The sequence below is a fragment of the Saccopteryx bilineata genome, chromosome 5 (assembly GCF_036850765.1).
Source record: "Saccopteryx bilineata isolate mSacBil1 chromosome 5, mSacBil1_pri_phased_curated, whole genome shotgun sequence".
Taxonomy (NCBI): domain Eukaryota; kingdom Metazoa; phylum Chordata; class Mammalia; order Chiroptera; family Emballonuridae; genus Saccopteryx; species Saccopteryx bilineata.
In genome coordinates, this window is record NC_089494.1 from 250,368,335 (window position 1) to 250,382,745 (window position 14,411).

The 14,411-nt window shown below is 43.3% G+C and overlaps 1 protein-coding gene across 1 annotated transcript in view; it reads left to right on the forward strand.

Annotated features, from left to right (window-relative positions):
- The first annotated feature begins 707 nt into the window (after positions 1-707).
- Positions 708-14,411, forward strand: part of PPARGC1A (PPARG coactivator 1 alpha) — a 100,808-nt gene continuing 87,104 nt past the window's right edge. Inside the window, exons 1-2 of the mRNA XM_066278854.1 lie at positions 708-865; positions 5,977-6,156. Coding sequence (XP_066134951.1) covers positions 818-865; positions 5,977-6,156 — 228 coding nt within the window. The 5' untranslated portion in view covers positions 708-817. The remainder of the gene's footprint in view (positions 866-5,976; positions 6,157-14,411) is intronic.

Here is a 14,411-nt window from a genome sequence, read left to right on the forward strand (position 1 = left end):
TCCTTATATGAGCAAAGCAAACTGCAGTGACACTTCAGGAGCTGGTGTTCCCTACCGCCACGGGGACAGCCAATTTCTGGTGGAGGAGTTTGTTTATATCTTAACAAATACAGGCTGTTTTGTTGATTAAACAAGCCCCCCCCCCCAAAAAAATATGCATGCCCCATTCTCTGCTTTCAAACACTTCTCCCAATCAGAAAATATATCTCAGAAAAAATGCATCATGTGATAAGGGCTTGCTTTAGTCCCAAACCGAGCTGGAGTCCACTTGGAGGTCTTAGAATTCTAGTGCTCAGGGGTCCACGTTTCAGTTAAGAATATAGTTACTCTGTCTTGAAACAGGGAGTTTTTGCCACTTGCTTGTTTTGGAAGGAAAATAAATTAAAAAAAGATTGCAGGGGATTTTAGTTATTATATGGCCAGGGCTCCATTTAGAGTCTGTGGCATTCAAAGCTGGCTTTAATCGCAGCATGAGGCTCAAAGCCTCCGAAAGTCCAAGTGTTTCCTTTCTTTCTTTCTTCTTTCTTCTTTCCGTTTTTTTTTTTTTTTTTTTTTTTTTTTTTTTAAGCCTTACTTCACTGAGGCAGAGGGCTGCCTTTGAGTGACGTCAGGAGTTTGAGCAGCACAGGAGAAGGGAGGCTGGGTGAGTGACAGCCCAGCCTACTTTTTAATAGCTTTGTCATGTGACTGGGGACTGTAGTAAGACAGGTGCCTTCAGTTCACTCTCAGTAAGGGGCTGGTTGCCTGCATGAGTGTGTGCTCTGTGTCACTGTGGATTGGAGTTGAAAAAGCTTGACTAGCGTCATTCAGGAGCTGGATGGCGTGGGACATGTGCAACCAGGACTCTGTATGGAGTGACATCGAGGTGAGCTGGGGCTGGGCTCGGCATTGCAGCCAGGACTGAAGCTTTCCGCGCGATGCAATTATTCCTGTAAGGGGGGAAGGGCTTGGGGGAGGGAGGAGAGGAGGTAGAAAAGTAGCCCGGGCAGGGAGCAAGCGTTTGGAAAGGAATCTTAATCTTATCTTAACTCCAATAAGTTTGCTATTTTAAGGTGGCTCTGAGATGCCACAAGCAAATCAAAGCTTAGCTGCTGTCATCTGTATCTTTTGCAGTTGGAAACTCTTCCCATGTGCCTTTGGCTCTGTTTCTACTCATATGCAATATTTATGCTCTAAGATATTGATATGAATCAGGAGCTGAAGGCTTTCCAGTGGTATTTAGTGGCCTGGTTGGAAAAATGCCATTTCTATTTATAATAAGATGAAGATAAAAATGTTAAAATGGATGTGCTCAAATAGAGTCAGTTTTGACTCTAGTCTGGAATTTTTTTTTTTCCCTCTCCATGTCTCTGTGTTCATCAGATGAAGGACTCAAAAATCCTAAATAATCCTGCTGGGCTATTTGAGATAGCTTTTCTTACAGAACACAAAACAACAAAGCTGATTCCTTTAAAATTCCTTTATGTGGCTGAAAGACACAGCCAGAGCAAACAAGAGAGGAAAAGAATGTAAGGTGCAAGGTTTTCCATTAGCGTCGGTGGCAGGGAAGTCAATGGTTAAATCTCGCTGTACCACAGAGAGCTGCCTGAAGCCGGAGAGAGAATAGAGTTTATGCAGGACTGTGTGTGGAGCTGCTCGCTGCTTGTGTAAAAATAGACGGCAATACATCAATTCCACAGTCTCTGCTGGCTACAATTTATCCGGGGGGGGGGGGGAGGAGAAAAAGCAAGCTGTTTCCTTGTAATCTCTGGAGTCTCGAGTGACTAGCCGCGGACGAGGACCTGGCATGTTCGCGTTCCGCACAAATGCAGTGTTCTCGGAAAGTTTGGGCAACTTGGGGAACAAGTGAAACTTTCTGTGGACTCTGCCGAGATGCAACCGGATTGCAGTGCACAGAGGATCTGAGCTGCTAACAATGAATCTGGCAAAGGACTGCGAGTGCTTCCTCTGGGTAGCTGGGGGCACGTAGGGTAAGGGGGAGGGTCGAGCGCCACACGTGATCTGATTAAATAAGATGTCCATGTGGTGCAGCGATACACATCTAAAGTGAAAATAATTTGGCCCAGGCTGTCTGCAAGTGCATTTTTCCTATCAAGCCAGGCATGCCCTGGCTTCTTAACTCTTTGCTGGGTTTGCTCGTGTGGGCTTGGTTCTGCCCTCCTTGCCTTAGCTGAGTGTATTTGCGGATTGGAATGGTTCTTATCATGTTGTGATTTCTTGGGAAGGTAGGATAGATATGGATAATTCATGTGTCCTGTAGCTATTATGAATCAGGGTTCTAAGTGGCTTCAAAGTCCTAACTGTCTTTGGGTAGCTGGCAGGTCCTACGGCCGGTTGTTTCTGGCCGGCCCCTGTGCGTCTCGGCTGCTGTAGTTTCATTTTTCTATCATGTATTATTCCTTGGCTAGGAGTTGTTGGAGAAACAAGATCATATGGAAATATGGCAGAATGACTTTTTAATCATTGGAATTCCTGAAGTCATTTTAAATAAGCGTCAGCACCGTTTAGAACAGTGGCCCCTTTTCATTTCTGTCTGGAGGAGGTGAGGTCCCGGGCTCACTGTCCGGCCGGGGATTGAGTTGTCGTTTGGCTGAGACCGGCCCGTGGCTTCTCTGTCGCACGGGCAGCAGCAGGCTGCGGGAAGCCCTGCCTGGCGGCGGCAGATCTAGAAATCACCTCTGCCAGTCTAAAATATTCCGAGCAGCAGGTAGGGCAGGCAGCTTTCATTTCGTGAATCATTAATGTCTGCTGTCATCCTAAAACATATTATGCCCTTTTGCACATAATGACAGGACAGCGTGTTGGTTAATAAAGGCCTGTATCACTCTAGCTGCTCAGAGTCCCCGGTGTTTTACAGTTTAATGAAGGTGATGTACAATAAGGTTACTAAGATTGATAGAGACGGTTCACATGACATACACTCCACTAAGACCGTCATTCTTAACAGCCCCCCACCCAACCCCCTCCCCCACCCCGTCTTCACTAATCTTTTTTTAAGAAGTATGATTCTTTTTTCATTAATGTAATTAACATGGTCAAGTCCACTCTTTCTTCTCTCTCGCTCTTTAAAATTTACCATCAGTGACACACACACACACACACACACACACACACAAACTCCGAAAGGTTAATGGAGAATTATACTTAATTATAATGATTCATTATCATCAGTGCATTTAAGCTAATTTATTGTCTGCTCCTTAACCAAGAGAAAAGTCTGTTGGGGTAAAATAACGTACAATAATTAGCCTTTTGTGTTTGGTAACCGCTTTATCCTCTTAAATCTTATTATAAAATTAAAGCTGGCACTAGTGAAGTAGCTGTCATAGCGGCAGAGGGCCAGGAGCGTGTGGGTCTGTAACTACAGTAAAGCACACCTGTTACAGATGTGGAGGGAAGCAGTAAACATCAGCAGGCCGCTGAGGACAGCCAGGCACTCGGACTGGGACGCCTGGCACCTTCCAAAGGCTGAGTATCAATGAGTAACAGGGACACTTGCTGCCACTGACATGTTTTAGATTATCAGGAGATTGCCACATTCAAAAGCACTGATTTTGTTAGCATGTCAACAGTGGCAAGAGCACATGGCCCTTTTTTAATCATAACATAAAAGTTTTCGGAGAGAGAGAGAGAGAGAGAGAGAAAGAGAAAGAGAGAGGGGAAAGGAAAGGGAAGAAATAGGTGAATGACAACAAAATAACAAAAAAATATCGATCTGATCTTCTTAATGGTTTTCAAAAGTGACTTAAAAATAAATACATGTGTATGAGAGGTGAAAGGGTATTGAACTGGCCGTGCCTCGAGGGGGCAGTGGAAGAGTGACAGTGAGAAGCTGCCCGGCAGTTGGTGGGACACTTCAGCATTCCAGGCGGTTTCTGAGCTGTGCTCTGCCTGCAGGCACTCCAGCCAGACGCAGAGGCCTACCACTTCCTAAGTCTGACTTTGTTCTTGCTGCTGCTGTTTTCCGTCGTCTCTGTGTAGGTGGTTTTCTTCCTAAGGACTCTATCCCCCAGTGAAATCCTCGTGGTCTTGGCACCACTGAAAAAGTGACCCCCGTGTCTCCGACTTGATGGCGTTGTGGAAGGGTTGAAACGGTGCGTTTGTGCTTAGAGGCGACGCAGTGTGGGCGGCTATGAAGACTGGGGAGTGCTACGCCCAAAACACGCCCTGGACGCTGCGCCGGAATGACATCTTTCCCGCGAGCCTCCCCTTACTGATAAACCTAGTCAAGTATACTGGCCTGTCGTTTTGGCCCAACTTGGATTAAAAAAAAAAAAAAAATACCAATAAAATGACAAGAAAAGAGTTTTGATGGAGAGGATGGCCCTTTCTTTGCATTGCCTCTGTGCCTGCGATTTGGGATCTCACCGGGGCCTGGTGGGCTCAGGGAAAAACTGCAGCGATATTCAGGCACGCCCCCCGCCCCCCACACCGGCTTTCCCTTCCCAACTGCTGACTCCATTACCTAGTAGCTACTTCCCAGCGTGGTGCTCGGATCACGCTGCTGCATATGACCCGTGTAATGCAGCCTGCCAGCGATGACAGGGGTGCTGGAGAACAGTATCTGCATAAAACTTACTTTATTCAAAATCTAAATGTCAGGCTGGATCTTCAGCTGTACGCCCCACTGCCGCCCGGGCGGGGGCGAGCCTGCGCCATGTCCCCTGACCCCCCGAAGGCAGGGCCAGGAGGGTGCCACTTCAGAGTGGGCGCCTGCTGATTTAGACACCTTGGCGCGTGGGTGGAGAATGACCCATGTCTCTGGCATCACGAGGTTCCTGCAGCAGGAAGTTTCTGTGGAGTTCTTCACAGTATGCAGGGAGGACTCAGCAGTCGAATAGCCAGTTTGAGATGAGAAGACCACCTCTTTGGTAAGAGGCCCACTTTCCTCAAAAAGCCACAGCGTGGGACAGTTAAAAGACCACCTGCTCCATGCAAGGAGGTGAAAAGACCATGCCAGTTTAAGATTGCCTGAGTGACAAGCAAGCCACAGTAGAACATATTTTAAACCTATCAATATATAAAAATTATTTTTTAAATGCCAAAGAAATGTTCCTTTGAATGCACTTACAGTTTAGGAATACATAAATGATAAAAGGTAATATAGTGGTAATGGCATGTGTTATAGTGATTTTTCTTTCTAAATGTCAGATCCCAATCACACACTCTCTCTCTTTCTCTCTCTCTAACACACACACACACACACACACACACACACACACACACAGCTTGCATCTCAGATATAGTGGAAGATATAAAGATCAGTTAAAAAAAAATACAATTTTTGTCCTTCATTGCAAGGAACTTGATTTTGACCTGGTTGAGATGAAGTTCAGAAGTTCATGAAAAGCCAAGTGAGACTAAAAGATTTAAATCACCATTCAAGAGAACTACGGACACTTTAGAGGACTTTGCATCATTAGCTGCTAAATGAATTATATGGATTATAATGGTTAAAAGGAGCGTGAATAGAGAAGGTTTTCCTAGTGGAGTTCTGATGTTCTATTTTTCATTTAGCAGTTGTTTATTTTGTATCTGTTATGTGTGATGTCAATTGCAAGGTAAAATCAAATTTGTATCCCTCCTTCCAAAGGGATTATACTCTAAGGATAGAGTGAAATTTTGCATATAGTTAACCAGAAAACAATTTGAAATGTGGTTAAGGGCTGTCAGAGAGAGATACAAACAAATCTAGTTGATTTCTAACTGGAAGAATCAGAGAAGGCTTTACGGAAGTGTGGATTTGGAGGTAAAATTTGGGACTGAATGGGTCAGGCCAAGTATCCTTTGGGAGCAAAGTGTGTTAAAGAATTTAGGATTTTTTTTTTTTTTTTCTAGTGACTAAAACCCTGGAAACCAGCTCTGGTGGTGTCGTTGAATTAACCAGGCTTAATTCCTATCACATGCTATTGCAGTTTAATAAATTCCTGAAGTTAATGAAAGCTTTTTTTTTCCTTTTCCTCCTGCCTCCCGCAGTGTGCTGCTCTGGTTGGTGAAGACCAGCCTCTTTGCCCAGATCTTCCTGAACTTGACCTTTCTGAACTGGACGTGAATGACTTGGATACAGACAGCTTTCTGGGTGGACTCAAGTGGTGCAGTGACCAATCAGAAATAATATCCAATCAGTACAACAATGAGCCTTCAAACATATTTGAGGTAAGGACACCTCTTGGTGAAAATTAATTTCGCATTGAACTTGGCTTGAGCCAGACAGGCGTGATTATTGGCCTGAAAGTATAATGGCTTCTTACTTTGCTGTCCTCAAAAGACTTTTTTTTATCACAGTTAGGTACTTCCTATTTTGTGAAAAACAGTATTTGGAAAACACGTGGATTTTTTTTTTTTTTAAGACTTAAAGAGCTAAGGACCCACGACAGAGGGCATTAAACGATGTTGAAATACTAAAGGATTGTGAAAGACTCAGTGACCACGAAGAACAAAAGTCTAAACCTGTTTATTTGTTTCTCACAGAAAACGGTGCCTATAGGAATTAATGTAAAAGAAAGCATTTTTTTTTAAATTAAGGGATTAGATGTCTACATTTCTTTGCGTTACAAAGTAGGTGAGCAATTTCTTATTTTATTTTTGATCCATACCTCTGATTTCTGTATATCTTGGAAACTTCAAACCCAACTGTTTTAATATTAATTTATAAATTAGTTAAAATCAATTGATCTTTCAGTTGTGAAAATTACCTCCCAGTCTCTATACTCTTTATTTTATAAACCTACCGTATAATAAAGAATATTAATCTACCCCTAGCAAAGTGTTACTTTGAGGAAAAAAAGTTCTTTCTCACATGGTCAATACTCCTTTGCTAAAAATAAATGGTTTCTTATGGGACAAACATGAGTACTCTGGCAAGTAGAGTGAATAAAAGTTACCAAATCAGCCAGTTTTCAGTATCAGCATCGCCGGCATCACCATCACCATCTAATATTTTCTACCTACTATGTGCCAGACTTCATACTAAGCACATTACATTTATTTTTTTACCCACTAGCAGAGATATTTCTTATACTTGACTATTATGTTGTTGAAATCTCGAATCATTAAAAAAGCCAATTTTGCAATATTTATTGAGTTTTTCCAGCACCCAGTGCATAAAAGACAGTGAATAAATGTTCACTGAGTCATTAAGAAAGCCAATTTTACAATATTGGCTGAGCGTTTCCAGCAACCAGCTCATCGAAGAGCTGGTTGAATAATGAGTGAAGGTTGGATATAGTCATGTTAAGAACAATAACAGCAGTGACAAAATGGCCAACATTCTGGAACATTTGTGCTTGGTGGACGCCACGTCCCTCATCCCTCAGAACAACCTATTGTTTTGGTGCTGGTCTTATCACTCCCATTTCACATATGCAGACAGCGAATCCTCAGAGAGGTGAGGTGATTTTCCCCAGATCACACAGCCGACAAATAAAAGCCAGCGATATACGCCCCAAATTTATCTGACTTCCAAGTCGATATCATTGATAAAAATAGAGTAACCATGAATTTGGGTGACAGCCATCCTTTATAAAGACACATCAAGCTGCTTCTTTGCTCAATATATTTAAAAATAGAACAGAGTCTTTCAGTGTTGGTTGACATGCAGGGAGGACTAGCTGGTCAGCTGAGGTGGCTGTAGTTCTGACGACAGTGACGGTTTTATAACACGCCTGGAGCCCTCGGTGGGTCCTGAGCAGAGGGCCTGCGTGCTGGAGGGAGCGCTGGAGAAGGGAGGACGGTGGAGGAAATGCTGAAGGCTTGTGGTTAATTACACTTTCCCAGGCTTCTCAGCCGGGTCTTCGAGAGTTCATGTGAGGACTTGGCTGGTTAGAACTGGTAAATTGAACATTCCTCATTCAGTACACTTGTCAGGTTACAGGCCCATTTTAAGTCATGCTGCATTAAATAAACAGTACTTTTGAAAATGTCCATCTCTATAGACTTCTTATCTAAAAATCAGGCTTCCCCATACTGGCGAATGCCATGCATTTTGTAGAAGATGGTTAGCAAATAAACAGGAGGCAGGGAGAGAGGGCGTGCTGGGTGGGCTGGTTGCAGAAATGACAGCTTTCTCCGTGACCCTGTGTCCCCGTATTTCGTGTGGTAGCGCTGGCACGAGGCTCTCCTCGTGTCCACCTGTGGGAGATTTGGATCAGTAACTAGTTAGTTCTCGTAGGTGCTTAATCTACACAAAGACACTCTCCTATGTTTCCTTATGTAACTTTCTACCACTGATAGAGATGTTTTGGATGCTCTAAGACACAAGGTTCATTTATTTTAATCTATCACTAGGTCATTTTAAATCAGTGGTTCTTAACTGAAGGCAGTTTTGCTCCCGAGGGGACATTGAGCAGTATCTGGAGACACATGTTATTGCTGGGACTGAGGGCAGGGGATGCTGATGGCATTTAGTGGATTGAGACCAGGGGTGCTGCTAACTCTCCTACAGTGCACAGAACAGCCCCCACCGCAAAGGACTATTTAGCTACAAGTGACGATGTTGTTAAAGTTGAGACACCCTGTGTAGAAAAAAAGTCATTGAAAGCCCCCGTCACAAAACGCTGAAGATGAATCAATCAGATTTCCAAGAGAAAATATAGTTAAGGAATGGGGTGTGAAGAATCAGAAGCCATCTAAAACAATCAAGATGCCCAGGGCCTTGAGATTGATATGTCAGGAATTTTCTATGTGACAGACAGCAAAAGTGGCTGTTTAGAGAAATCCCCCGCCCCTGCCCAGTTTTCTCTGATGTCACAGAATCCATTCTTCTTTGTGCAAAGGGTAAATTCATACGTGGCAACACCGTGACAAACAGCAGCCGCTGCCCAGCACTTGCATACAGCCAAGATGCCTCTACTCTTTGCCCTCTGTTGCTAAACTCAGACATCTTTTTCTCTAACAGGAAAAAGAAAAAAAAAAAGCGTTGGTTAAGCTTAGGTGGAATTCTAAAATCGTGTCTCCCCCTGTGAAGAAGGTCTGTCTGCAGCGACATAACCCTTGAATGGCTGCAGCTCTGTGTTGCTGCTACCGAAGCCGCGTGGGTCCTGAAGGCATTTCCCAGGGCCTGTGCCTTTAAACCTTCCACAGCGGACTTCAACCTGTGCTTACCTTCCTTCCAGTTCCCAAAACCCTGCCTCATCACATTTGCGAAGGCCTTGTACGGAGAGCAAGCCAAAAACAGTCACGGTCTCTGCCACCTCTGATCTGCCAATAGCGAGCCTTATCCACCTCGGGTTCCCAGCATGAAATAAGGCCCCGCCAGTTAAACCCTTTCCCCTGACTCATGGATGACTCCGCTGGACATGGGACACAGGAGCAAGGGAGTCTAATGGCAGCAGAGAGAAAAGGGTGTGTAAGGCTACAGAGAGGGTAGCAGCATGTTAGAGCCCAACAAGTATATATAATAAATAGGAATTTCTTCCTTTGGCCTCTTCAAGACTTTTGAATCTAAATGTAATTTTTATGTAACTTTAGAAGGAGGAAACAATGGGGATGGGCTTGAATGTCACTGTTTGGGAAAGAATGAATTCCTGAGGTGGGGGGTGGGGGGCAAGGTGTGCCGACACGCGATTGTACATCCGTGGAGTAACTGGACACACACACAGCGCTGTCTGCTTGCACTGCCCTGTGTTTGGATGTGTAAATGCAGGCAACCAGGTTTGATTCAGACGCCACTTAGAAAAACAGGACACAGGGCCCATCGGTGCGGCCTCCCATGAATCTCATCCATGTGTCAGGAAAACAGGATACTGTCCCTGGACTGGCTGGGAGCAAGATTTATGTTTCAGAATATTGCAACATAACTTCCTTCCCTGTGTTGCCTTTGTGCTTTGTTTGAAGGAGGAGGAGAATCAAGGAATGTTTTCACAGCGTGGCACTGTGTCGAGATTGTGTGGCCTAGGGATAGCTTAAATAGCCCAGGCCCCTCCTGGGTCACTGTGGGCCACCTTGTCCCTGCTTTATTTTAACATCTGCTTTAATGGGCGTCTTTCAGTCGCGTGTCTGTTACTTAAGAATGCAGGTGCTTGGGGTTCTTCAGAACATGGTGAATGAGAGTGTTGTTATCTCGAGGTCGTTACTCACAGTAGGTTCTGAGGCCGGTCTTTGCCGGTGGGGAGAGAAGGGCTCACAGCTGTAGCCAGCATTCACATTGGGCAACTAGTCGAACCCTCTGTGAGAGTCTGACGCTGTGAACTTTTATAGGATAAAAAGTAGGGGGGCAGTGCCCTGTCGGTTGTCTGTAAGAGATTCCCTTATAGGGCACCGAGGGCATGGTCCGTAAAAGCTTTAAAGAGTACTTGATCATTCCGATGGAAATGCAGATTTTACAATTTTCTTTAGACTTTCAGTTATATTCTATTTTTTCCGTCTAAAATGAGCATATATTCTGTACTTACCAAGAAGTTAAAAAAGCAATCTTGACTATTCCATGGACTGTGAGTATTTGGGGAGCCAGGGATCTGTTTGTCTTGTTCACTGATGTTTTCCTAGACATTTTCTTAGAAAATGGTGGAAGGTTAAGTGCTCAATAAATATTTGCAGCCTAAGGAACGAGTCGACGGTCATGTAGTTATGAATGGTATAGACTGCATTAGATAATGTAAAGTTTAGCTATAAAGCACAAAGGGTCTGCTTCCTAAAGAAAAACGTGTAGGAGGCCAAATGAAGAAATGTGAGCCATTTAGCAAACAATGTGAGACACTGTGTATATGCATATTTACATACATGTGTGTGTGCTCAATTAAAAAATAACGTACATACAAACAGGTACATGCCTGTTTGTGTACCTAGGGTTACTTATGTATTATATAGTAACAACTGGAAGACATTGCAAGACTGTGTATATATATGTGTATGTATATGTGTGTGTGTGTGTATGTGTGTGTGTGTCCTGGTGAAGGAAGGATTGACAAGATTAATGTCACCAAGGCTGCTAAGAGAATAAGGGTGAAGTGTTTTCATAGAGGGGGTAAGGAGTCTAGGGGCTTGCTTTACTCACACTGAACTATACATTAACGGGAACACAGGAGGGGGAAATAGTACATTGGGATTTAGAGTAGGTACAAAATATAAGCTGGCCATGAGAACCTAGTTGAAAGTGTTTGGAGTTTACATGCATTGGGGTGTCATTAGAGATTATTTTTAAAGCAGCAGAGCAATGTAATGGAGATGGTATTTAAGAGCGATCATTCTGGGAGCTGTAGGAACTATGGACAAGCAGGAAGTAGGGGAAATTAGACAGCAAGCCCAGACTCCTTCCAACGCCATGTGATGCAGGTGCAGGGAAGGGACAAGGTGACAGCAGAAGGGATGGTATCCAGGGAACTAAGACTTAAAACACCTTGAAGGAAAATTCCATCAGCCCTGATGAATATGAGGTAGGTTCAGGAGGGAGGTGAAAAGAATGCTAACTCAAAAATGTTCCAAAGAGAATCGGAACTTCATGGCTACCTTCCTGGTTAACTTTCTGCTCACTTTTAGAAACTGAAGTACTTTCTTAGACTTATGAGTCGTTTTACAAAGGGCCTCTCCATCTCCCTGCTGCTTCAGGGCAGAACATATTTAACCCAATCCACAAATTTACATGGTGTCTGCTTTTTCTCACTTGTCTCTTTGGAGGAAATTCTGCAGCCTTCCCTGGTAATGAATTCCTGCTTCTGCCTGTGCCCGTGGTCAGACAGACTTTTCTATGAATGGCAAACCTCTTGGAATTTTAACAAAACAGAGAGAGAGAGAAAGAAAAAAAAATGTGCAGAAAAACCATCTCACCTTAATTTAATCATCAGGAGAATAAATTCTGCTTTGTTATGTGGAGAGACAGAATTAATTTACAATAATCACTTTTTTCAAGATTTCTGGAATTTCCAATTTGCAATCAATAAATGTTTGTCATTTAAATTAAATTTACGGCCCACAGCCAGATTTTTGCCACACTTGGTAATGACACTTATGGAGAACATAGACTTCAAGTAAGAAAATAATAGCCATTTAAGTGGGGAGATAATTGGCTATAACATAAGAACATTGAAGAATGTTGAAACTCATGGAGACTTATGGAGTATTTTAAAAATTTATGTTGTACTTATCTTTGCATTTGTAGTCTACCACAAAATTTCCAATTCTGGATATAAATCAGTTAGATGTTCATCCTACAGAGTCACAAATCAGGAAGCAACAACCTGACCCAGCCTGGGTGCTGCTTTAGTTGCAAATTCTACTGTTGGCTTATTTCACAGGGAGTCTAAATAGTTTTGTTCGTTTTGTGTGTATGTGTGTGTCTGTGTGTGTGTGTGTGTTCATCACACCTCTGTTAAAGACTGTTTTAGACCTCTTGGCTTGATAACATCTGCCTTATCTTGAGAACATCTGGTTTATCACCCTATTTCTTCCTCGCCGTTATGCTGACCACTGGAAAAATATGGCTCGGGAGTCCTGACCCACAGCGTTCTGTCTGCTGGCGTCAGTCCCTACGAATAAATAGCAAGTCACAGGATGCTGGTTACATGGCCATCTTTCACCACCACTTACTTTGCTGGCAGTTGCTTTTGTGAATATAGGTTGTGGTTTGAAAGGATGAGGTTGGCTGCTTTTATTTTTTTTAATGGAACTGATCCAGTTCTTAGCCATTTTGCAGTTTGGAACGTGAGAATCTATATGTTTAACTAGACACGATGATTGTAGAACATACTATTTTGTGCCCTTCTGGTTAAAGACTGACTATTTTGAGTCAGAGACTGTGGGCGCTACAGGAAATAGGTGAGCCGTTTGAGGAGCCTGTCTCAAGCTACCCCCACCTCCTGGACTCTCCAATAGATCATCTAATAAACATCGCTTCCACTGGAGATCTTTGAAGCCAGGAAAGTGGAGAAGCACATTCACAAGGAGGAAAATTTGGAGAGGAATCAGGAAAAGAGAGGCTCATTGCCTCTTGGTTTATTTCATAGATATCTATCTACATTAAAATCATCAGGAATCAGGGTCCTGCACGGGACAGACTGTCTGTTTGTAGAGCAACTGTGTGTGCTTGCGTAGTAGCCTTACACATATACTCTGCGTCTGTCTGTCCCCGTCCCCTATCTATATGTGCAATGTCGTGGAAACACAGCCCAGCAGATGGCTCACCTCTGAATGAGACCCACACACAGAGCAGATAACAACGTGAACATTGGAGACTGCCTTGCAAAGCCAAATTGTTCCTCCTCTGCTCCCTACCCTAGACTTTATATTCTTAGCAAGGTTAATTTCCCTATAATTATGTGCCCATTCCTTTAGCAGTGAAAACTTTTATTGTGGGTTTTATAAAATGAATTGCTTGGGGAGTAAAACCATTCTGTAAGGACCTTTTATTTCCCCCTTCTTCTTTAGCCTCTCAGGTCACTTCCGAGACTGCGCGCTGAGGTCTATAGTTTGAAAGCAAAGCTGGATACAGTGTTTTACTGTAACCTGCCAGAGATGGGGAATTACAAGCGGCTGGAAAGGGAGCAAGGGAGAGGGGAGAGAGCTACACAATGAAATACATGTTCATACTCTTGGCAAGGGCAAAATTTTACGAAGACAAATGACTTCTTCTCTTTCACGCCATTTGTCCCAAAACAGTGATGGGAGATATTTTTGTGCCTTTTCCGTCCCAAAATAATATAATAATTTGAATAGTTTCAGATTCTAAACACTAAGATTTTGTAGACCTGCCCATCTCCATTACTACTGCGAGTTATTCATTCAAGGTTTGCGGCAGGACAGATTAATGAATTACCAGATCTTGTGTAAAGTGACTTGGCCTGACTTTTAAACAACTACTTTCTCTCTCTCTCTCTCTCTCTCTCTCTTTTTTTTTTTTTTTTGGATGGTCTTGTGATTGGTGTTAATCAGCTCTAGAGACCAAGCCCCTTCTAGAGCTGTTTTTTCCCCTAGAAGTTAACTTCCTGAAGTATTTCTCCTACTTTTTCATTCTCTTCCAAACTTCTGCTCTGGGGCAGTCAGTTCAAGGAGGTCCAAGCAGGCTGGGAAGGCAGGAAGGAAGGAGGAGACCCGGTTGCTAAATCCTTGGTGGCCCATGCCCTGCCCTGTGCCAAATCAGCGTGGTTTATCAGGGTCCTGTCTTTAGCACAACAGAGTTCAGCGTGAGCTCCTTGGTGTTCCTCACTCAGCAGGCAGAACTGGAGCTCTGAACTTTGAAGGGGAGCCTCAGAGCTATTTGCAAAGTGCTGGTGCTTAGTGAATACTGAATTACATTTAGGAAATAGTCTACTGCTAGCAGTTATACTTCATTTTTATTCTTGACACAGACACCTAAATCAGAGAACAGTAACATTTCAGAGATTATGGAAGCAGTTTGGGTATGTTCCAACACTATAATAGGATCAGAATTTTAAGGCCTTTTGTATTATTACCAATAGTCACTTAGTTTCTACTGCAGT